The sequence below is a fragment of the Brachionichthys hirsutus genome, chromosome 20, assembly GCF_040956055.1.
Source record: "Brachionichthys hirsutus isolate HB-005 chromosome 20, CSIRO-AGI_Bhir_v1, whole genome shotgun sequence".
In the NCBI taxonomy this organism is placed as follows: Eukaryota; Metazoa; Chordata; class Actinopteri; order Lophiiformes; family Brachionichthyidae; genus Brachionichthys; species Brachionichthys hirsutus.
The window spans coordinates 3660329-3684122 of NC_090916.1; the positions used below are offsets into that span (position 1 = coordinate 3660329).

Here is a 23794-nt window from a genome sequence, read left to right on the forward strand (position 1 = left end):
TATATATATTTTTATTACAATACCAGTGCAAATATCCAGCTGTTAATGTAAAGTGTACGGAACAGCAGGTCGGCGAACTGTTCAAAAGTGCATCACGTGGTTCAGTGTCCTGCTCCTCGGCCGTGTTAGCTTCAGAACACAAGTCTTATGTACAGAAGGGAAAGATCCGTCCGGAGACTGCGCCCTCTAAACTTCAGGTAATTAAATTAAAGTCAAAAATCTCCAGCTGGCATTAGGTCAATCTGGAAGTGGTTGTTTTAAGCTGATTGCGTAATTGTCATGTGTTGTAGGGACAGTTCTGTCCTGACATGCGGGCAGCCCGGTCGCCTCAGCTGATGATGGTGATGATGAAGGCGTTGTGGAGTTGAAGAGAGCAGCGGTGATTTCAATCGGTATGGAGATCCAGCAACGGGAGACTCGCACCGGATCCTCCTCCACAGGCTCAGGTGAGAACAGCCGCTGTACAATCAGGACCGGGTCTGGCCGGTAGGACCGGAGAGAGCCCTGCTTAAGACAGGCTGCGTTGTTCTGGGTGGACACACGTGTCGTTTGCACTGTTATTGTGTCGATACCGTTTTAAGAAGCACCAAAACTTGTGCTCATGCACAAGTAAAGACGTTTTCACTTAAGTGCCCTATGCAGTATTTTACCTTGTGCAAGACTTAGTCTCAATGTGATGTTTTTTAGTGAGTTTGATAAGATATTATTTTGTTAATCTTCCTATATTATGCCATTAATACTATATACAACACTAACATTCAGAAAGTGTTGTTGATTAGATGGTTAGCCCTGATAAGAGTATGAAACCTTGAACATACAAACAACTAATTTCATCCGATATTTTGTTGTATTTTTCAAAATCATACAGTGCTTATAGTTGTTGTTTATATGATTTGAAATGGAGGAACTTGTTATGTTTATATATTACGATAAATAGGGGTGGGATTAAATAAGATTTCTTCTTCCCACTCCCTTTCAGGCTGAATTGACATATTACTTATTCATTGTCATTGCCTGAAATAAATGAATACCTAACCTAACCTAACAGTTTAACTTGTGTACCATGTTGCTCTCTCTGCTTCCTTTTTTAAGTGCATCTTAATTAAACATTCCTCTCAAGCACAGGATGTGGGTTTTTTGTTCGTTTTTACTGTAGTGTATGTCTTTTCTTAGCAGGTCCTAAAGGCTCAAACCAAAAGAACAGAAAGCTGAAGGTGAGGAGGGAGAAGAAGAAATGGATGAAGAAAAAGCTCAAGTCACCGGATACTTCGGACAATTTAATGTCAGAGCTGCCGTTTTCTCTGACGAGCCCCAGCACGTGGAAGGAGCTAGGATGTGTGTACTTTATTATTTTTAAATACTGAATTATAATTCTTTATTTATTACACGTTTAAATGTAGCATGTGTGATCATTATTAGCCTTATTGTGCTTTACTGCTGGCTAAATGGCTAAATGCTGTGTGTGTGTGTGTGGGGGGGGGGCTGTGTCTACGACCTATGCGGTGATAATGAAAGAGATTGTGACAGAATATTTTTTTATATATATAATGTGTATGTAATGTACGCTTGTCCTTTCCCTCCAGTCACCAGCTCAGAGTCTAACCAGAAGAAGAGGAAGAGGAAGAGGGGCGACGCTGGAGGGCGAGTTGATAGTGAAGAGGATGCCGATAAGAAGAAACCAAAAAAAGAGAGCCAGCGGCCCAACTACTTTCTCTCCATCCCTATCACGAACACACAAGTAAGGAATTTCCATCCTCTTCCCTTGAATGTACAGACGGGTGTCCGGGTCGCTCTCCAAATTCAATGGAAGCCAAGTTGGGCCAAGACCCAGCTGCTTCAGATTATTTTTTCCATCCAACAGGTTTGCCGTAATCTTGCTAACAAACAAATATCGTCAAAAGCTTACCGGTAATTTAATTTTCGGCGGTACTCAGAAATGATTGAAATAATTTAGTTTTCATGTAATCAGACTATCTATACAGTTTTCTCTACCTGAAATTGCATGAAAAACATTTGTATCTAACTTGTCCATAGTCTATTTATTAACGTCTACTAGATGCAATCTTCTACATGGAAAATAGAACCCCGCAAAGATTTGTCCTTTCCACCCGGATGACGTCATTGAACCTTTAATGCGTGTTGACCAAGAAGCTTCTCTCGTTGGGCATTGATTTGGTTGTTTTCCTCCATCTGAGAAGCATCTCCCCTCTCCCCAGCAATTCCAGGCCAGTTTGGGGAACAAGAGAAGCGATATTTAAACATGCTGTGAATGAATGCATCCTCCAAATCTTAGCGATGGCTGCTAATGAATAAACTCCTTTTGTCTAATGACAGATCAGCGCCGCTGTGACCGAGGTCCAAGAGGCGGTGCTGCAGCAGGAGCCCCGACTGGCCAGAGCCATGATCCCTGCCCCAACTCTTCACATCACTCTTTTAGTCGCCCACCTGGCCAATCAGGAGCAAGTGGACCTGTGAGTGGATGCGTCTGCAAGTTGTGTTTGTCAAAAATAGCACAAACTGCATGAGAATGTTGAGGGTAAAAACATTTCTTTTTTTTTTTTATGTGTACTTTACAAATATTAAATAACATATAATCATTTGCATCTACATTAATGATATTCCTATGGTTATCTGCAAAGATTATAACGTTCATGCTCGTCTTTTATTGAAAAAAAATAATCTTACAGTTACACCGCCTCTGTTTGCAAAGCATTATGGGATTTTCCACCACTGTCTTTACCCCTCCATTTTGAGTACGTCTGAAAGCAGGGGCCGGCTGGAGGTCTCGGTGACCACTAGCCCTCCAGCCCCTAAAGAAACGGGACACATTACTCTATATGGGAGCGCACATAATGGAGCGGGACGGGTAGGGGTTAATGAGGGGAGTTGGGATGGGGCCCATGGCTCCTCCCGTTCCATTGGAGATTGATAGTATTGCCTTATCTCCTCCTCCCAGAAAACTGGTCGATTGTTGTAAACTATTTCTCAGGTTTACAGAAGTGATCCCTAAAAACAACAACTGTGGAAGGACAGTGATGCTGGAATGTAGTCCTTACCTGATCAATCAGAAGTCAGCGGCCCACTTAACCGATCAAAGCCGTGTCGTCAATGTTGCTAGCTAGATGATAAAACATTGGAAACGCGGCTCTCAGCACCGATTATGTAATTCAGAAATGACCATTTCATCTTAATGGAAACATGCCATCAGAAAATGCGACTTTTTCTCATCACATTTCGGAACATGCCATCCACGTTCCGATGATTCTAATGCTGAATTTACATCGCGCTGGCGATTATGTGATTACTAATCACTAGATTATGTAATCTGAGAGAGAGGATTAATGTGTGTCTGAGCGCATGTTGTGCATTTCTCTGCACTTATTTCCTTTTAGGGCGGCGACCGTGCTGGCTGAGGTGGCGTGGCCATTGGCTGAGCTGCTGGGTGGGCGTGATCTGGTGCTGCCCTTTTCAGGGATCGGTCATTTCAGGAAGGAGGTGGTGTTTGTTGGGCTGGCCCCCGGACAGCACAGGGACAAACTGGACAGTCTGGCAGGTCAGTGACAAACTGAGCTTTTTTCATTCTCATCGTGTCCTCCTTTCATTTTCCTTCCGTCCTCTGTCGGCACTTGAATCTGTCCGTCACCGTAAATGTAAAACTCCCATTTTTGTTTCGCCGCATAGATTTAAGTGCTTCTCGCGCTTCGCGAGGAGATGCATTTCATGAGAGGACGTCGATGCGATGCTTGACCTTCTCTCGTGTCCCTGTGGGGCGGCGGCTGAACTTGAGGGTCAGCAGAGGAGCCCTGCAGCTGGTCGGAGGCTTTGTTGCCTTTTATAATAGCTGAGTGGATGCTCGCTGTCGTTGGGTATTTTCTGTGGGAGGTTGGAAAGGATGGCTTTAGGACAGGAGGGGGGGGAAAGCAGGACCTGGGTTTGTCCTGGAGTGAACTGGCGAACGTCAGTCCGGTGTAAAATGTGTCAACCTCAGGCTGGATTGTTGTCCTGCATGAGATCAGGGGCGTCAGATTTGATTAAAATGAAAACACATCGTCTACCAACGGTTGTCAGTTCTTGAGTCGACAGTGCACCTTATGTTTAAACAATGTAAAATACTTTTACTGGTTACATCCGGCAAGGCGGTTATGTTTTTGTTTGTTTGTTAGCAACATAACTCAAAAGGTGACAGACAGACAGATCTTGGTGAAATCTTCAGGCATTAGAGTTTTCAAACTGCTTGGTCAGGCTGGAGTAAAAGAATATCATGGGTTGTGTTGGAAATAGATTGTTCTACCATCTCCCGTCTGCACCTTTTGTGAATTTAGCTTTTCTGCTTCTAACGTGTCAAGCATGTATTTGTGTGTGTGCCTTTGGCAGCGACATGAAGCCAACATTTCTAAGAGGATTGCTGCTGCACTGCTCTTGTAGCGCACACACACACACACACACATGTATGATGTAAATGAGCTCAACACAAACCACTTCTACTCTGAAGTATCCAGCGATGTTCTTGTGCACATCTACGCCACAGGAAATGGGGAGCTTTGTGTCCAGCTCCGGAAGTGTTCTTCCTAAGTCCTCATGTTCGATCGGCTGAACACGCAGCCGCTTTTCATTCAGCATTACAATTTGCAGCATTTAAGCTGTTAACACGCGTCGACCGCTCAGACTCAAGCAGATAGTGCCATAATAGTGGGGGCTAAGCTGAGACAAATCCTAAAAGTCTTTTAATCTCAGCGCTTTATATGAAATGAAAATATAATCAATTAATCTTTTTGATAGATGAAGCTCCCCGGTCCAACAGGTTTATCTTTAAAGCACATCATTGCATGCAAAGCTTTGCCCAGTCCGAATACTGGATGTGAGTGCAGTGATGAGCTTTCCAGATCACTTTTAGGGGAGTGGTAGCAATGCAAGATTTGTTCTCCTTTAGAGACACAGAACATGCATCAACATTTGTTTTGGTCTCTTGTTGTTTTTTTAATCAAAAAAAAAAAAAGCGGACTCTCCCTGCTTGCCCCAATCAAGCACAATCAGCCCAAACACTGGAGTCGGTCTCTGTTGAGTGTGTATTAATAGCAGCAGGTTTTTGCCACCCACGTTTCATTTTGACTTTTTGCACAGTGAATTGTGGCCATACTTTAAAAACCCACTGCTTCATGATTTGAACACGTTTATGAGCTGGTAAACGGGCCGGTCAGCAATACAACAGCTGCATTTAAATACACGGATGTGTACGCACTGGAAACCCTTCGCAGTAGAACATTAAAAAGTTGGATGAAAAGCGGTTTCATCCTCTTTAGACTTTTGTTGATGTCTGACATTTTAAAAATGGCAGCAACAGAAGGTCCGTGTTGTTAGCGATGGAGGTCTCTGGCCTCGCCTCTCCCTTCACCACGGTTATTGATTATTTACTAACCTTTCTCTCCTTGTAGCGCTCCTCTTCTAAAAATAAATGTGGTTTCCCTCTACAGCTCATCTGCCGGTGTGTCGGTCTTTGTCCCTGCGTGTCCGTCCTTGGAGGTCGTCTGCGTGTCCATGCCCTCGTTTTACGCAGACTAAAGTCGCTGTTTCTGTCACCTGACGTTTTAAGTGTGGCTTTGATAAAAGTTAATTCATGGCGATTGACATGATGACATGGTAAACAGAGATGGGCGTGCAGCACTCTGAAAGTGATTGTTTTTATAAACCTCCGGGTGCTTTTAACCCTTTGTGTGTTGCAGAGTGGTTGCGGAGCCGTTTCGTAGAGCAAGGTCTTCTGCAAGGTGACAGTCGTGGGTTTGAACCCCACCTCACCATTATGAAGCTGTCGAGGGCGTCAAAACTGCGATCTCAGGTACACACACACACACACACACAAGGAAGTGGAGATGGGTATTTTATGTTATATTCTTAGAGACAGTGTCTCTGGGGAAAAGACAGGAGATGAAGATGCTGAGGTTCTCCTTGGGAGTGACCAGGTTGGGCAGGATTAGAAATGAGGCAATAAGAGGGACAGTGAAGGTTAGACGTTTTGGAGACCAGGTCAGAGAGACCAGACTTTGATGGTTTGGACATGTCCAGAGGAGAGACAGGGACAAGTCGAAAGTACAGTAGTAGTATTAGAGGACAAATTGAAGGCATAAATACAGTTTCTGGCAATTTCTACTGGTATTTCTCACGCAAGCGCGAGGCTTAACTCTAGAAATAATCGATTATACTGAAGTCTGCCTTTCCTGGACCGTGTGTGTATACTAATATATATATACTATATACTAATATACATGTGCATCAAACAGGTTTGTAAAAAAATAAGAGACTGAAAGACCATCAGAAAAATGGTGTAGAACAACGGTTATATTTCAGTAAAAGTAAACGCTGAACTTAAGATGATAAATATTATTATTTACAATAAGAATGTCGGGGAAAGAGGCCAATCATTAGTTTCTTTAACACCGGATGACATCTTGTCATGCCTGCTGTCTGCGTCGTGGCAACCTCGTCTTCGTGTGTGTGTGTGTGTGTGTGATAATCATGGTACATTATATAACATTATTTTCCTGCTTTTATTCAGGGTATCAAGCGTGTGGACCCAGCTCTCTTCTCCAGCTATACTAACCAGTAGGTGCTTTATATATATATATATATATAAGGAAATAATCCAATCCCATAATACCAACAGATAAAAGATGGCCGTAGATTTTCTTGGATAGCATTTGTTTCCTCTCCGTCTCAGGTTCTTCGGAGGCCAGACCGTTGAGCGGCTGGATCTTTGTTCCATGTTGAAAAAGAAGCAGCGAGATGGATATTACCACACCGAGACGTCACTCCAGCTGGGTGAGTACGCGTGCGTTTCCGTGTCCAGCCATTAGAGGACGCTGTCTGCTCACGTTAAGCCAGTGTGTTTCCCGGAGTCGTAGGTCTCCATGGCTACGGCGGTGGTAGGAGATGTGCTTTCAGCGGCAGGTAGAAATCACTGCGGATGCCGGATGGTGTAGCTGGAAGATTTAAAGATAAAAAATGTACAATAGAAATGCTCAGTTTAATATGACTCTGTTTAAATGTGGCACAAATCAGATGAGCGCATTAAACAAATGATGAGTCGGCTGTTAGTGCTGCTCAGCCTTGGTATTGAGCAGTTTATTCTAGCTCCAGATGATGACCTTCAGGATTTTGGGATTTGGGTAGAAGTCAGTCAGGCAGAATTGATGGTTTGCTCTGCAGCAAACTGAGTATTTTATATCAGTTGAAAATGTTCAAAGGGTTATTTCATAAGCAGATCGGTTTAATTGTCCACAGATTAAACTGACCATCTTAAATAAGGCTTGATTTTATACCTTTGGTGGCTCAATATTCTACAACTGGAGTCCTTTTCTGAGGTTACATGCTGCGTGTAACCTTTAAACTAAAAATAATCATTTTTATTGCCATTATTTAAGAATTTATTGTCCCCCATCTCGATCGGCACATGAATGCTTGCAGATATAAGAAGCGGTGGATTTGGCAGGAACTCCCAGGATTGTGTCGCTGCACTAATTGCTGTCGGCATGAGTGGAATCTGCCTGTCACAATGTTTTGCGGATCACTGGGCTGAGACAAAGAGCGTCGGTGTGTGAGACGGAGCGGCGGGGCGTTCGCCTCACACTCGTCGACTTAAAGCTCCCGTTTTCATCCAGTGTTCCTCCCGGCCAGGCGTGCGCGCCTAAATGCACGGGAGGCGGGATAAAGCGCTGATGGTCACCCTGTCCTGTCCGCAGCAGAGTGGCCGTGTGGAGGGTTTCAGCGCTGATGCGCGTGTCGCCTCGAGCTTTTTAAGTTACATAAGCTTTACAGACACGACTCTTTCAGAAGAAGACTGAAGCATTCAGCCTCTTTACTTGTAAGAAGGAAGACATATCCTCGCTTCGCTTTACATGTTTCCTCCTTTCCAGCTTGTAGCTAATGCTAAGCCATGTTTGCACCCTTAGATACTATGGTGTAGGTGTGAAGGCCGACTTTCCACTGAACTCTCCATCCATGTTCTATTAACCAATGCAAAGATTCCCATTTCCAACCTTGTTTGAGGTAATGGTAATATTTCTTTTATATATATTAAACCGGTGAAAACATACCGGTAACCTCCTCGGTGGAGATAATTAAAGAACTCGTGGATTAAATGCAGAGCAATGCAGATGTGTTTCTTGACTTTGGCCTTGAAAGCCTTTGGTTGACGAGAGGCAGTCGTAGAGTTCTGCATTATGAAGCCAGAACTCGTTATGGACAACGATGGGGGGGGGGGGTAAAGAATCCAGTCGAATATTCCACAGTTCAGTGGAGATTTTTTCTCATGGCTTGAATCATTTAAATCAGGGGGCAGCTCTATTTCCATTTTCAGTAGGTGCGTATTTCCATTTACGTTTCTCACAAGGAGCATAAAGCTTCAGCTTGCTTTACCCGGGCGTGCACAGTAGTCAATGTTTGATTATCTGATTATCTGTGTGCATGTGTTAATCTCATAATCCACTGCAGAACCTGATACACAGCAGGTTTTGCGTGTGGACAGACATCGGTGGTTGAAAAAAAAAAGGGTGAAGTGACAAGAAAGGAGCTTTTGTTGTATATTTTTTATATTTGCGTTTCTTGTAACGCACAAGCTTTCAACGCTGGCGGATTTGGTGGCACCACTTCTGGTTGCTGTGGTAACAGCAAATGTGATTTACTAGCAGAGGTCCCCGAATTCTAAGGGCAAAGGCCGACCATTCAACTTTTTCCAGAAATACGACACAAGAGCAAAGACATGAAAACGATATCAGAGATGGCTGCAAACGTGATCTGATAATAATAACAGTACGTCTGTTTCCTGATCACTGGGGCGGGGGGGGCGTTTGAAAGCAGTTATGAGCACCTTTTTAATTTAATCGTATTCCTCACAGCAGTCACAGGCTGTTCTTCATGCCTTTCTGTCCTGCTGATGACATCCGGCCGATATCTGTCGTTTGTTGTTTACTTCACTGAAAACTGTCGTCCGGTCACTCGACTGTGGCGCAGGTGGTTTGAGTGGGTCGCCCTATGATCGAGTGGTTGGCGGTTCGATTCCGGCACATGTGCACGCTGTTGTGTGTGTGTGTGTGTTGATGCTGAATTGACAAATGGCCGCTGTGACATTTCCAGCATGTCTGTTAAGTAGAGATTATATTCTTCCAGCCGGTATAGCTGCTGTCATGGCCTCGTGGTATTTAGAGTGCATCCTAGCTTACATGCAGAAACTCATCCACACAGATTCAAGCGGCTCTCACACACACACACACACACACACGAACGGAGGAACAGTTTGCTGCTCTGTGACCTTTTGGTATTTGAGGGACGGATCGGTGCTGCTTTGCTCTTCCCTTTTCATGGATTGGGCTCATTTTCTTGTTGGAAGCCGATAATGGGCTAAATTCTGTCTGTGTTGTGTTTCTGAATCAGATTTAATTGTAAGATGTGGTGTAGAGAAATGATTCAACACCGTGCCGTAATGGTTGGAGATGGCCATTTAAAATGTAATCCCTATCAATGAACTTGGATGGATGTTGGGTGAAGGTTGTCGTGTATCCTGATCATGAAGTCATCCATCTGTCCATTTAATTTACTGTAAGCTTGATGATGTCATCTTCAATTGGTTCCCGCATCTCCTGTTGTTCAGCGAATTCTCATTTTCTTCCATAATGTAGGAACATGATGACGGCTGCTATTTCAGGGGGGCGGTACTCTTACATTGAAATAGCGCAGGAGACAGTTTTTCACTTTGAATCTTTAAAGTCAGATCAGTTTATTTTATTTTTTTACTGAAGATTCTGCTCGTCTGACCGGATGTGTATCACGTGAAATGTGAGCGCTCCTGCCCGTCCCATTCTGACCCGCCAATAACAGCCTGGTGTGTCGTTGACTTGGTTTATCCCATGCGGTGCCGTAATGACGGCGTTCCATTACAGACTTTGGAACGCCTCGCGTCCGGACAAAAAAGGACCCACCTGTACTTTTGACAATTTTGATTACATCTTTACAGGCTGCTGAAGTGAGAGAACAGGTTGTGTCACACGCATCTATAATCATGGCGGTCATATTGGTGCCGCTTTGTCCCAGGACGCTCCCTTCCAACCGCCTGCAGTTCATACATGTAATGAAATAAGAAGTGGGTCATTTTTTACAAACTCCACCCTTCTGTTTCTGTCGTCCAAGTCTCAATAATCATCTTAAAATGTAGAAAACAGCACTCAGCACGAGCACTAAACCTGTGCTGGTATCTAATCTCTGTTTGGTTCCCACATCTGACAAACGGTAAGCAGACGCGTCAGCCGGGATGACGAGAAAAGGGCCTGGGCGAGGTCCAGAAGACCGGACAAGAAAAGACAAAGCGTAGAAAGCGTTGATAAAGCAGCAGTGACTCAGCAGATTGCTGCTGGAAGGACTTTATAGATTGGAGAGGACAGAGCAAGGAAAAAGTGAGATTAGACATGAAAGGAGAAGCGGTGGGGGGGGGGGGGATTCGCCTCATACAAGCTGTAGAATTGGGCAGTGAAGATGAGGAAAGCAGATAGTCTGGGAGGGAAGCAGCGCGAAACAGATGAGAAAATTCGTTTCGATTCTAAAGGGCAGGCCGAGGAGGACGATGTGGGTCAAGCAAAGACGCAGTGAGACGCGTGATGGGGAGGACTGGACAGGCGTAACGCTAGAGCGTAGCAACAGATGGAAGGAGGAAGGGGTTTGAAAGGGACAATAGTCCCTCTGGGTTTTTCCGTCTCGTCTGAAGTAATAAGAATCAACTGAAAAGGCTTTTTCCGTCTGTGTCTCTGTGTGGTTCTCTGTAGATATTTTATTGTAGCATTGATCAGTCCTGAAACTATTCACGCAACTCCAACTTGTTTTCCCGCAGCACAGAAAAAAATATTTTGCAGGCAGTAGTCGGAACGTCGTTCTCGGGGAAATTAGAGAACTAATCCAAGTCCAAAATGTTTTTAGTAGTCTTGCTAAAAGTCAGACAAACAAACCAACGCAGGCGAAAACATAACCTCGCCGGGGGTAACAATCAAGTTAGCGGGAAAATGATACGGAACGGCATGTAATTAATGCAGCCCAAAGACACCGTAGGAATACAAAAGCTGCAGGAGTGAACAGAACCGAAAACTCCCACGGCCCTGAAGTACGTGATTGTATGCTTATCCTTTCAACCAGGAAAAAACGGGCCATATGCGCATGTAATAACACCGTAATAGCAATGGAAGATCACTATACCGCAGCTTCAGCACAGGAGTAGGTTTGCACAATTGGATTGACTTGTGTATATTTACAATTGTGAAGTATATTGATGCCAGTTCTGAATAAATCCCAGCAGCAGGCGGGGCTTGCGTGGCGCTGAAATAGCAGGCTTTGTCACACAACATTAATTTTAACAAACAGTGGCTAGTTTCTGTGCTTTCACATCATGTTATGTTCATTCCTTGTTTTTCACGTTGGTAATTAATGACTTATTATGCTAATCACTAAGCCACGTCAGCAGAGTAGACTGGACTCCTGGTATCTGCAGCACACGGTTGTCTTTCTTCTGTGTGTGTGTCCGTAATCTGCCCTGTGATCAAGGCGTGAGGCAAACACGAGTCGACCTTCAGCTACACCACGTCAGCGCTCTTTATGGATGTGGCTCTTTAATAGTGTGAACATCAAAGGCGGTAATAATCTGCACTGCAGGGAAGAAGTGTGTGCAGTAAAAGTACGTGTTTATGTAATACCTGGTTCCGATTCATTGGTTTCAAGAGTAACAATAGTTTGATTTGCAGTTAAAGAGCGCATATCAATTAGATAATATCTGTGTGTGTGCAGGTGTGTGTCCATGACAATATCTGACACCAACAACAATACGCCTTACCAATAGCTGTCATCCCAGCTTGCGTGTGTGTGTGGGTGTGTGTGTGTTTGCTAAGTAGCAGCTGTGAGCTGAATGCTGCTGTTGGATAAAGGCTCTGCTGTCTCCTTTCACAGCTGAGCTCAGTGCGTGATGCAGTAGTAATGCAGTACTGTGTATTTGCTGTGGTACTGTCAGTGGACGTGTGTGTGTTTAACATCTCACTGGATCATCGCGTTCAGCCCTCGTTTGTGATCCTCCATTAGCCCTGAAGAGTGGAGCTTCCTCTTCACGTTGGTGCACACGCAGTAGCAGAAAGACAATCTGGAGCTGGTGGGGGGATTCATTTGTATTACTGAAGGGGCTCATCAGCGGAGGGGGGGGGGGTGCTCCAAACAGTCTCCTATTCACCTATCCACCACCCTCATCGGTTCGTGCGGCGACGCTGCATGGTGTTCGTATCAGTACGATGTAGCGGTGACCTGTTGCTGTGTGTTTTACTAAAACCAATACGTTCACAAAAATACGGCACCGTTTAAATCCCGATTTTAAACGGCAACTCAAAACTTTACTGTCGAAACGAAACGCGCTGGCAAAAATCACAGCTTTGTCAACATTCTGGTTTAAAAAAAGTTCGCTGAGACCAACGAAGCCCTCGACTGTGTTCCAAAGCCGCCCGTCAGAAATGAAATTCTCAGTTGGAACGCCCAAGTCGGTATCACCAACAGAATAGCAGATGAAGCAAAACATTTCCCTTTCCTTGCCTTAGTCAGAAGAAGGAGCTGTTAATCAGGGCTAACGTGCTGCCAGACGCTCCGCCTGAGGACCATCGGGGTTAGAGGATCTTTATTCAACGACGCCAAGAAATAAAATGTCAGGATATGACAATTATAAAGGCTGGACCTTCCAAGAATTGTCCCTAAATGGAGATGATTACATTAGTCTATAAAATGTAAGAAGAACGGTTCCCCAGAGCCCAACAAAGTGCAGCATGAAGTTTTATCACCGTCATCAGGCGGCGGTGCCCTAAGCACCGTCTTATGCTCAGAGGAGACTATTGCATCTTTTTTTTTTTTTTGCATTATTTTACAACTGTGTTCCAAGAATTCAAAGTTCAAGCCAGGTTGAGTCAGAGAAATAAAAGCCTGAACTGGCCTGACGCCATCAGGAGTACATCTATCGGGGTCATTATTTAAATACCTTTCATTTAAATGACTATGAAGATGAAATGAAATGTGCTCTAGTTTTAAACTTCCCTCCTCCTGATCCGGAGGATCAGTTTTCCATTGACCCTCACCTTGAAGTTGTATTTTTACAGCTACTGACTCCCCCCCCCGCCCATTGAACAATAATCCATGCTTGACCTTGACATTTATTTATATTCAGCAGAGGATTTTAAGCGATTTTGGTTCTATTCTCTGATATTTGGCCAAATTTAAATATAATTTGTGACATGGTAAGAAATAAATGCAGTAATCCAGGCAGCAGATGCCAACCATTCAACGACCGCTATGATGGAGGGGGAGGTGGAGCCTGGCGTCCACCTCCCCCTCCCCCTACATGCACGCACTCTATTTTATACATATCCCTCCTCCACTGTCCCACACATATTAAAGATTGCAATCTTATCTTTTCTCCTACACACCTCTTTACTACCCCCCCCCCCCCCCCTCTCTCTCTGTCTGTCTCTTATTCACACACACACACACGCGCTTCTCTGTGTGCCACTGCAAAGTAGAGCGAGAGCAAGGAGACACCCGTTCATTTTTTCCCCCGTCTGCTGACTTGCTCGGTCTTTTCTGCTCTGCAAGGAGGCAAAGGGAGTCTTTATTTGTATTTTTCTTGCCTCCCATCATCGATGGGTCCATTTATCCATTGAGAGAGAGGAGGGGGTGAGAGAGAAGGGGGCGAGACAGGGGGGAGAAGCAGGACTCTCGCCCCACCTGTCTGTCTTAAAAGGGGGAGCGGAAAAAGAGGGCTCGTATCGGGGAGAGGGAAGGAGGCGCCATGGGTCAACTGTGCTGCTTCCCTTTCTCCCAAGCGGAGGAGAAAATCAGTAAGTGTCCTGCTCCCGTCTTCGTGCGTGGGGGGGGTGTTGTTGAAGAAAGCAGTTGGATTGATACTCAGTAGTGCTGTGTTTGCAGAGGGACTGTAGGGAAGGCGCCGACGGTGCGCTGCGGGTCATTAAACGACTAGCGTCTGTGTCTCCGAGTGTCTGTGACCGACAGACAGATGTTTCCGTGGGAGCGCCTCCACACATCTGTCGAGGGTCCGAGTGTGGCTGTCTAATTTAAAGGAACGATGTTCTTCCACGCTGAAATAGCTGCCGTGCTAATAGTTCTGTTAAGTCTGATTATAGCCCTCTGCATTCATTCATCTCCCGGTCCAGGCTGGAGTTTATCCCGGCAGTCAACGGGCGGGAGGCAGAGTTACACCCTGGACAAGCCGCCAGTTCATCGCAGGGCCACTCACACACATTTGAAGTGTGTTCTTTTATTGATTATATCTGATTATTAATGCCTCCGAAGATTAAAAACTTCTCCCTGTTCATCATAGATTTCTTGAAAACTAATAAAAGTGGCTTTTACATTTCACCGTTCCTGACTTAAACTCGTGTATTTAAATCTTTGTATCCTGAAAGGCCATTTTTGAAAACATAATATATTATATTTTCATGCATTGATTGATGCACAGAGTTGTGTGAAACTGGTGGATTTTTGTGGGATTTCCTTTTTCTCTCGCTCACCAAATGACTCAAATTGCTCCATTTGAAAAGAATTGGTCGTCAGCGTTGACAGTTTTAAAGTAGAAAAGCACTCAGAGAGAGCAGACCTCCCCCAAGCAGCTCATTCCCCTCCTAATTGGATTCACACCTTCCACATGGTGATCTGGATCTTCATCAAAAGGTTCTAAATTGTTCTTGGTATCTTTATACACCAACCATGAAAAGTCAAAGTGAATCAGAGTTGATGTGTATTTTTAACCAATTTGTAAATCCATAAATTGAGTTTTCAACGTTAAAATTTCAGGTTTTTTCCTGACCTCATTCTAGATCAGATCCAGAAGACATTTTGCATTATAGTGCATATCGAATCCCTTTATGACTGTGATTTGTGGTGAGTGAATTGAATGCATATTTTATGATTGCGTGACAGGTTGTTGCTGTTTTTATAAATGGGGAAAATCCAGATTTAGTTGTTTGGGTTGATGAAGTCATTGGTGAATGGTTAGTTTGCCTTTTGTTGATTTGTTGGTTGGTGGATTGTTGTTTGGGTTTTCGGTAGGTTGTTGGTTGGTTGATGGGTTTTTACTTATTCTCATTGAAACTCATATCCTCAACATTAAATAAAGTCAGTTGAATCTCTTTTACTGTTTTCATGCGGATCAACGTCAAATGGTTTAAAGAGTCCAGAAAAGTCGATACATTTTAACATTTAAATAAACTTAAATCAAATGAAATGATTTTAGTTTTCACATCATTTCCATTCAGAATAGAACGTCTAGATAATGATAACAAACATCTTTTTCTCTTTAAGTTACAGCGGCTTCGTGCCACTGCTGCTGGGTTGGATTAATGATTCGACAAGTAATAAAGTGATTCAATCATTTATGGCCTGTGCAGTGTGTTTATAATAGCACGATCATTAATCCCAACTTTGGCACCAGGGGAAATGGCAGCTCTGAAAATAGGTGCTGTGTGTCTGTGTCGGGGGGGGGGGGGGGGGGGGGGGCATGTGTTGCTCGCCCTGCAACGGTAAGGACACAAATACTGCTACAATACACACATGACTGTGTGTGCACTCCTCTGCTCCTTGCAGCTTCTCCTGCATTCTCTCTCATCTGTCCTGCTCCTCTTTCCCTGCTCGCAGCTGCATTGCTATAAACAGTCAAGCCACTGTGCCCTACTTCTGAGTACGAAGAGGGGGGAGTGGGGGGGTGGGGGGTGGAAAGAGGCAATAATGACGTAGGGAGTGATGAATAATAAGGGGGGGGGGCTGGAGGGAATGCTCTTACAGAGAGATGGTGACATTGAGACAAAGGATGAGGAGAGGAGGTGATACCCAGACATCGTGTGTGTGTGTGTGTGTGTGTGTGTGTGTGTGTGTGTGCGTGTGTGCGCCTCACAGAAGGAAAGACAAAACTTGAACAGGAATTATTTTTCTCCTATGTCAATTAATGTGTGTATAAATCAGGAATAGTTTATTTTTTGATTAATATAAAAGAAAGAGAAGTAACTAAAACACCAAAAAGGATGGGTTAAGGCACAAAGGTGGAAGACCCCCGTACAATTTCATAGTTAAATTTTTGTTGTTGTTGTTATTTCCATCATCAGTGTTAAAGAAAGCAAATATAAGTTCCTGGATCTGGATCCACCTCATTCTAGAACCTCTCCTCCGTCCAATGGCGACCTCTGCAAAGTTCCACTGAAATCTATCGGTGGATGTAAATAGATTAAGATTGGGATGTAGTGGTTGAATTTAGTGTGGCGGTATTAACCGTCAGTGACAGCAGGATGCATCTACTCCTAATTGGATACCTTTTCCCGTCCAAATTTCAGTCCAGAAATCCAAAGATATCCAGATATAGCCACATCAAAAAAAAATCCATTGGAAAACTGTAATGATTACTAATCAATTACTCTGGTAGGAAATGTGTTTATAGCTGTGAAGGTTCAAGAAAATGAAAAATGTTTTACAATTTTTTTTATAAACTAATATGAAACAAAACAAAATAAATGCATCAAGAATGAGAGCGCTGGAAAACCCAGCAGACATGTGAGGAAGGGATGGAGGAGGGAGGAGAGCCATGCAGCTCTGATTAATCCATCCTCTTTTCCCCTAATCAATCCTCTGCCAGGGTTTCTTTCTTTCAATGCTTTAGTTTGATTCTCTTTGCAAATCCCTCCCGTTCCGATGCAGCAGTCACTCAGCACGAAATCTAAATCCCTGAAACGCTGACAGTCGTAGCGCCCGTCCTAACATTCTACAGATCTGCAGTTGTCTCTGAGTGAGAGTCACTGAGCAGGAAACCCGAATACTGACTGCTTTTGCCCTGAGGTCATGTCCTGATATGGAGGACGGAGACACAGCTGCGCCCTGATGCTTCGCTGGTGGTTTGTCTTGTGAGATTAAATGGAAGCAGTGATTATTTAGTGGACTTCTTTACTGCTTTTGTCTCCACTCTTTGATTGTGCAGATCGCTGTCTGAGACCTGTGTCAGAATGAAGGCGCTGGCAGCAAGTAGAAACAGAAGTAACGCTAGTTAAGACCGTTTGGGTCCGGGGGGGGCGACAAATGGGTGAGGCTAAAGGGGAATGACCTGTGGATTCTTGTGCTGCTTGAAGAGGAAGAGAAACACTGTAGAAAATACCCTCTCGATCAGGTTGAGTCTCAGCAGGGCTCTGACGAGCCGATAGGCACTCGGTTATCGCTAGTTGTGCTGTGGTACGTTAGCATTAGCAACCAGGCACAGAAATGATGTCGAATCAAAGCCCAGCGTGCGTTTATTGTCGCATGTTGTCATTTCAAGCCGGAGAGCCCGGGCTGTTAATTCGATCTCTCCCCGGCTGCTCAGGTTTAACGTCTCCATCCGATGTCCGTCCTCTGAGCCGGATGTTGAGCGGTTTGTTTTTGTTTGTTTGTTTTGCTTTTCAGTCCAGTTCTGGAATATTTAGCATCGGTGCTTACTTCCCAGATGACATCATGTCACTGAGCTAAGTCGCCTGCATGCAGCTCGGCATTGAGTTTATATCCCCATGGAAGTGTTTAGAAGAAGGCCTGAGCAAATATTTTATATTATATCTAAGATTATACCTACTGAACACCAGCTCGTTGTCCTTCGGAGCTAATATTAGCAGAGCAGCTGTGCACGGTTAGTGTCTGTAGAGTCTAAAGTTAAAACATATTGCACCCGGTACTTCGCTGAATGAATAATAGGACTACACGGTCTTTGTGTGAATAAACACGTCTGGCATGTTGTTTGAGTGTCGTAACACTCGGGCTCCAAACCCGAGCTGCTTCTCATTCATTTCATGGCTGAAAAATCAATTGACTCTGTCGTCTCCCTGTCAGTGTCATACGGAGGTGTCCGCCGTACGGCTGCGCATCACGCCCTCCTGCTGTCTCACCCCCCAGCCAGTCCGGGGGGGGGGGGCCCAGCTGCAGCCTTCATCATCCTCACCATAGCTCTTTGAAGGTTCAGTAACTGTGAAGAATAGAGCCCTGAAAGTGTTCATCCTTTTAACGGAGGAGACTGTCAGGCATGAAATTGTCCATCAGTGCGCTGTCGGAGGAAAGTCGACTTGTAGGTTTCCGGGCACTGACTCTTTGAATCCTACGGGATGGATTGTCAGAAAACTGTTATTGCCCTCTGCTTTATAATTACAAATGCAAGCTGCATTACAGGAAGTGTTGTATAAAGAGAAGCTATTACCGGTACAGAGCTGCAGATTGTAACTCCCACTGAGATACTGAATACAGAATTACACAGAGTTTGACCCATCCCGGAGGAACCGTGCGCATAGAGGTGCTTGTGGAGCTAAAATTGTGATTCAGTATCTTGCTGAGGGATACTTGAATATGTTCACCTGCAGGGTGCTGGGGGTCGAACACCCGACCTTTCGTTAAGCGGACGGCCGCATTGCCTCCCGCGTCGGTTTTCATTAGGCTGTGTTCTCCTGGATTGTACAACGTGTGCATAATAATCTTGGTTAGTGGGTAAGTAACCTCAATATGAGTGAGTATAAATATGTTCACTGGGCTGCTGTGAGTACTGCGTCTCATGACTGAAGCAGCCTCTGGTATTTCCTCAGTAAACCGGTCCAAGATCGGCTCTCTGCCCTCCAGCTGCACAGCTTCTGTCGGCCTCGTTGTCCTCGTCTTCCTCATCTCTATCAACGGCCACAGATCCATTTTTTCCTTGGCTTTTTCTGTGCTTCAAACTTCCGTTTAGGAGTTTTCATGTTGTGCAATAAGCCTCTCTTTCCTCCACTGTATCAAAGTCTTTCTTCTCTTTAGTCTCCCCAGCTTTTCATACTCATCCTCTTCATCAATCCATGACTCGGTTATGTGTTGTCCTCATTCTCCTGTTAGGTAAGCTACTACAAATTATTTTTTTTGCTTAAAAACGGCCAGAGCTTTTGTGAGATCAGTTCCTCTGCAGTGAGAAGACCTCATAAGAGATGATTAGTTTGCATCTGGATGTAGAGGTAGATGGTGCTCGTATGAGGCTAATCCCAAACGCTGCATCTATACATGAAAAACTTCTAACCTGTGGCAACAAATCCTCAGAACAACAGACGTGAACACAGAGGAAGTGGAAAAAAGAGGCTGTCGGTAAAAGTGCAGCCATCAGGTGGAGCTTCTACTGCTTAGCTCAGTGACATCAGCATGCTAACATTTGAACGTGGTAAAATAGAGAACCAGAACTCTTAGTGTTTTGAATTGGAACATGTAAGCATTAAAGCTGTATCCTTTCAACATTATTTTAACATATATAACCCTGTTGCCATGGTAATTACTTGTGCTTTGGATAAAAAGCTAATATAAAAAAATGTGCATTTTATATAATTAAATTATTGTCTTCATTGTCTAGGTTGTCGTGTATGTAACGGCTATCATGATAATTAGAGCTCCACCAATGAGCATTATCTAAGATATAAAGTCTTTATCTCCTCTTTTAGCTGTTAGCTGTAGAATCAGCATCAGCTCATCAAAGCGGTAGCCCAGCTGTGACCGGTCCACGAAATGTAAGAACTCACCGAAGACACAGCCTTGCGGTATTCCTTTCGGACAGAGAAGCGGGTGCATCCTATGCTAATCCCTTTTCCCCTACAGGTCTCGCTAGAATCTACTAATTGGCTTGGTAAATGCCATATGGCTAAGAGGTTTAATATGGTTGTGTGCAAATTAGCATCCCAGTGAAAGAGGTCGAGCCTGAGTTTAATGTAATGAATGCCGAAGTGAATCCAGTCATTCTGCACCGTTTAAAGTTCCCAACTCCTTAATCGTTTTCGTTCTCAGGGATTCCCATTTGCTCGTATCCACTCCAGTGTTTTGCTCATTGCAGGCAGAAGCAAACGTTAAAGAAATTGACAGCGTTATTTCAAGAGATTCTTGGACACGACAAACGGATAAGGGAGAAACGATCCGGGATGAGAGTCAGAGCGGCAAAGAAAAAAGTCAGTCAGGTGGAAGAGAGGAGAAGGTTGCTCCGTAAGAAAAAACAACACATGTGAGGGAGGAGGACACTTTGTGGAAGACGAGAGCGAAGCCTGCCAAAAAACAAACCCTCTTGATGGAAGTCGGTAAAACCTCCGGCGTTGTTGTAAACTTCAAGTTCCTGTCTGGCCCTCATCCTGTCACCATGGCAACACTGCTAGCAAGAAAAAGTAGAAAGAGGAAAAAAAAGTACGAGGTTGGAGGTAGATTAAGGGAAATGAATGAATTAATTACTGTGAGAGAAGGTGTGTGAGTTTCTGTCGCGTGTGTGCGTGTGTGTGTGCGCGCGTGTGTGTCTCAGACGGAGATAAGTGCAGCTGTGGAAGCGTTCCGTCCTCGGTGAGTAGCGTTAATCAGTGTGTGCTGAACGGGGACAGAGGGCAGCTTTACTGCAGCTCGACTGTAATCAACACCTTGAGTGTTCTGGCTAGTTTGAGAAGGCATATCATAAAAATAAACACACAGAAGAGACCTTTGACAAGCCAAAAGCTGTTGATGTCTGGTCACAACGTGGATTCCTAAAGGAGGTGAAGGAGACTAATTCTCTAGAAATGTTTATCTCATTTGCTGATCTCTGCCATAAACGCTGCATAAATATGTGCTATTTTTGCACTGCGGCGTCATGCCACTTTTTGATGAGTGGGTTTTGTCTTTCGGCGCTTCCTCAGAATATATATGCATCCCTTTTAGTCCTCATGCTGCCCATGATCTTTGAAATCACCCTGCGGAAGTCGACAAAGAGGTTTTTATGTGCAGCACAGCTTGAGGAGTGCATGAAATTCAGGCAGCATCCGTGTGTGTGTGTGTGTGTGTGTCTTTGTTTAATATTTGATGTTTGTGCTTGTGTTGCAGATTTGTCTCAGGACTCACTCCATGTGAGGCGTTCAAGTATGTTTCCCTATTCATACCATATGACAGCAATCAGAATCAAAGTCGTCCAATTAAAACACCGTCTACGACTGATTGCGTGATGAACCTGCATCCGTAGAATGTCAAACTGCACATTTGACGTTGATTACTTTCAGCAACCTCCAAAATGCTTTGATTATATCATCTAATCTGAATATCTTTCTGAAATCGCATGCAGTCACAGTAATATTGTGATAAATTCTTATCAAATCTCCCGAATGTCGAGGCGTACTTCCCTCCTATTTTGTAGTCGACCATCAGTTCCTTTCTGCTGATATCATATTTCTCATCCGTATTAATTTCACATCGGCATGAATTCAGTAACTTGAGGGACCCAAAGGAAAGCCGTGTTGTCCGGAAGAGGACAGGAAGTGATTCCTGAAGCTCCTGCTTTCACTGGCCTTGTGTTTTCTCAACACTTGCAGGCTCCAAGGACGAGGCCGTCTCTTTAGCATCAGCCGATAATATTTACTCTTTGTTTGCTTTGGTATTTATTTTATTGTGTACATAAAATTAAGGCCTATTAGGATGACATTAAATGTGTTTAACATGTTTACATACTGCTGTGGTTCCATCTTCATTAGCACACACACACACACGCTTTAGTTTCATAAGTTAGTTAAGTGGTTAGTGGTTTTATTTGTATAAGAAATGGCCGCCATATTAGGATGTTGTTCCACATATTATATTTTCATTGTCTGCTGAGCTACGATTGACTCAAGCTGAGACGGGCTGCAGGTAACTGAATATAATCTTCCGATCTATTATTGCCTGTATTGTAAGGTGATGTGTGCACGTGGTATGAGTGGAGAACGGTCTTGTACATTCTTGATACCACTTGCAGGCTGAATGTTTGCCATATAGCACAAACCCCTGGCGTGGTGGTGTTGGTGAAACGCTGCAGACGGCAGGTTAGACCATTAGCCTCTGAAACAGATGCACACTGATAAGACCTGGGACAAACCTCAAGGGCACTTTGTGTGCTGAAGGTAGATTGTGGTGTTTATTGTGTGCGTTACTTCATTTTGGCTTGTAAATCAGTGAAACATTATGATGGGCCGTTTAACTCGCGCTACAGACTCTCAAAGCTCAATAAAATATCATCCCATAGCGTTGCAAACGGTTAAAACATGGCACCTTTAGGGAGGTAGTGTTGATTCTGACCTCACCAGCCCTCTGTCATCCTCTTGCTCCGCTCTATGCGCCGTCTCTTTCTGTAATGAATAATGGAGCATCACTCTGCTCCTTGATACAAACCAAGCTTTGGGTCCTGTGGGATTGTGGGATTTAAAAGATTAGCTGAGGGATTTTACGCTTGGCCTTGATAATGAAATGTTGGGGTGGTTATAGTGTGTTTGTGAAATACTGCAGTAATCTTTGCGTGGGTCGGTGAGCGAGGTTCTGCTGCCGGTTCTTTTGTGCGACGCGTCTGTTTACCCGTCGTTCATGAGTTGTTTACCAGCTCACCTTGCGTCTGTCCGATTCGACTCCTACCGAATGTTGGTGCTGCGTATCGTCTGTGTTATTGGTTACTAGCAGAGCCGTAGTTACTTAAATGTCATGCAGTAGTTAAGGAGAGACCAACCCTTAGTGGAACCAACGCAGTGGGAAGGAATTTATATCTTTTTTTTTGTTATATTATTGATAAGATGCTGTCGAACCACATTTAGGAGAGTCAGTTTGATGTGATAACATGATCAACCTTATTTCCAGAAACATCAGAAACAATATATTTTCAAATACTGCATTCAGTATTCTGTTGTATTATTAGTATGCCAAATTTCAAAAATATTCCAGGGGAATATTGGTATATTTACTTTATTTATCTCTGCATGTTTAGACACATTTAAAGAAAATAAAAAAGCAAAACGTGAATAATGTTTTTTTAATTATCTTGGTTTAAGCCTTTAACCAAGATAAGGCTAAAACCAACTTGTTCCCTTAAAGTTTAAGGGAACAAGTGTGTGCAATCATGCATGCGTTGTGTGTGACTGATGGTCTGTTCCTGTAGTGTCAACATTTCCATTCTGCTTTGTCGTACCTGTTCTCAGGTGGGTGTCGCCGGTCTGAGCCTGATGAGGCGGAGCTGCTGAGGGTTAGCAGGCGATTGGTCGAGGATGCTGTCAATCGCGCTTTGCAACAATACAAACGGGAAACACTACAGAATGGAGGTGGGCCTAATGCCACAGCCGCGCAACCCCCGGGAAACACTGAAGAAACGCCAACCAAGACGGACACTACGGCAAATTCCACTACAGACAACAGGAAGTGATGTCATTGGACTGAGACACAGAGACCTGGGGGGGGGGATGGGCTTGGCTTGGCTGACCGGGCGAAGAGTCGGTGAGCCCTGGGGAGCGAAGCCTGACCCAGCCAACTGTAATGGCTAGCCAGTCATGCTAGCTACCCACCCATCTGTCCTAGCGTGTCACTGCTCTAGTTAAATAGATCATGTAGCTTGACTTCATTGCTAGGTGACTGCCCCCCCCCCCCCCCCCACAGGTCAGCCTAGGCTTGTTAGTTATCTTACTAACTCTGGTTCCCTGCATCCAACAGCAGCCGCCGCTCAGCGGTGGCCCGGATGTTTGCACAACAAACCCAGGAAACACAAGTGCAGCACTCCTAGAGACGCACAGAACTCTCCGTGACCCATTTTCCTGAACGCACCCCTTTTGGTTTGCCGTCACCCTCACTTAAAATGGAACTGAGAATCCGCAAGTTCCCCAGAAAAGAGCGCCTCCGCCGCCTTCTTCATCATTTCTGTGTTTTGCTCTTTGATTTGCTAAACGCTGCTGTCATCAAGGATCAAAGATGACTCCGCTGCTCCTCT

The 23794-nt window shown here is 44.4% G+C and overlaps 1 protein-coding gene across 1 annotated transcript; it reads left to right on the top strand.

Annotated features, from left to right (window-relative positions):
• Nucleotides 1–343: 343 nt before the first annotated feature.
• LOC137909483 (A-kinase anchor protein 7-like) lies at nt 344–23386 on the top strand. The gene is made up of 10 exons (XM_068753945.1): nt 344–446; nt 1177–1335; nt 1584–1738; nt 2335–2471; nt 3393–3553; nt 5721–5833; nt 6551–6597; nt 6713–6813; nt 20908–20943; nt 23016–23386. The coding sequence occupies exons 1-10, from the start codon at nt 395–397 to the stop codon at nt 23234–23236; spliced, it is 1182 nt and encodes a 393-aa protein (XP_068610046.1). The 5' UTR covers nt 344–394; the 3' UTR covers nt 23237–23386.
• The last annotated feature ends 408 nt before the right edge of the window (nt 23387–23794 follow it).

Bases quoted from the DNA above. Each gene is read 5' to 3' on its own strand.
- LOC137909483 (XM_068753945.1), top strand. From the start codon at position 395: ATGGAGATCCAGCAACGGGAGACTCGCACCGGATCCTCCTCCACAGGC. The intron at 5,834-6,550 runs GTACACACACAC...GCTTTTATTCAG, and splicing joins CGTCAAAACTGCGATCTCAG to GGTATCAAGCGTGTGGACCC. The intron at 6,598-6,712 runs GTAGGTGCTTTA...TCTCCGTCTCAG, and splicing joins TTCTCCAGCTATACTAACCA to GTTCTTCGGAGGCCAGACCG.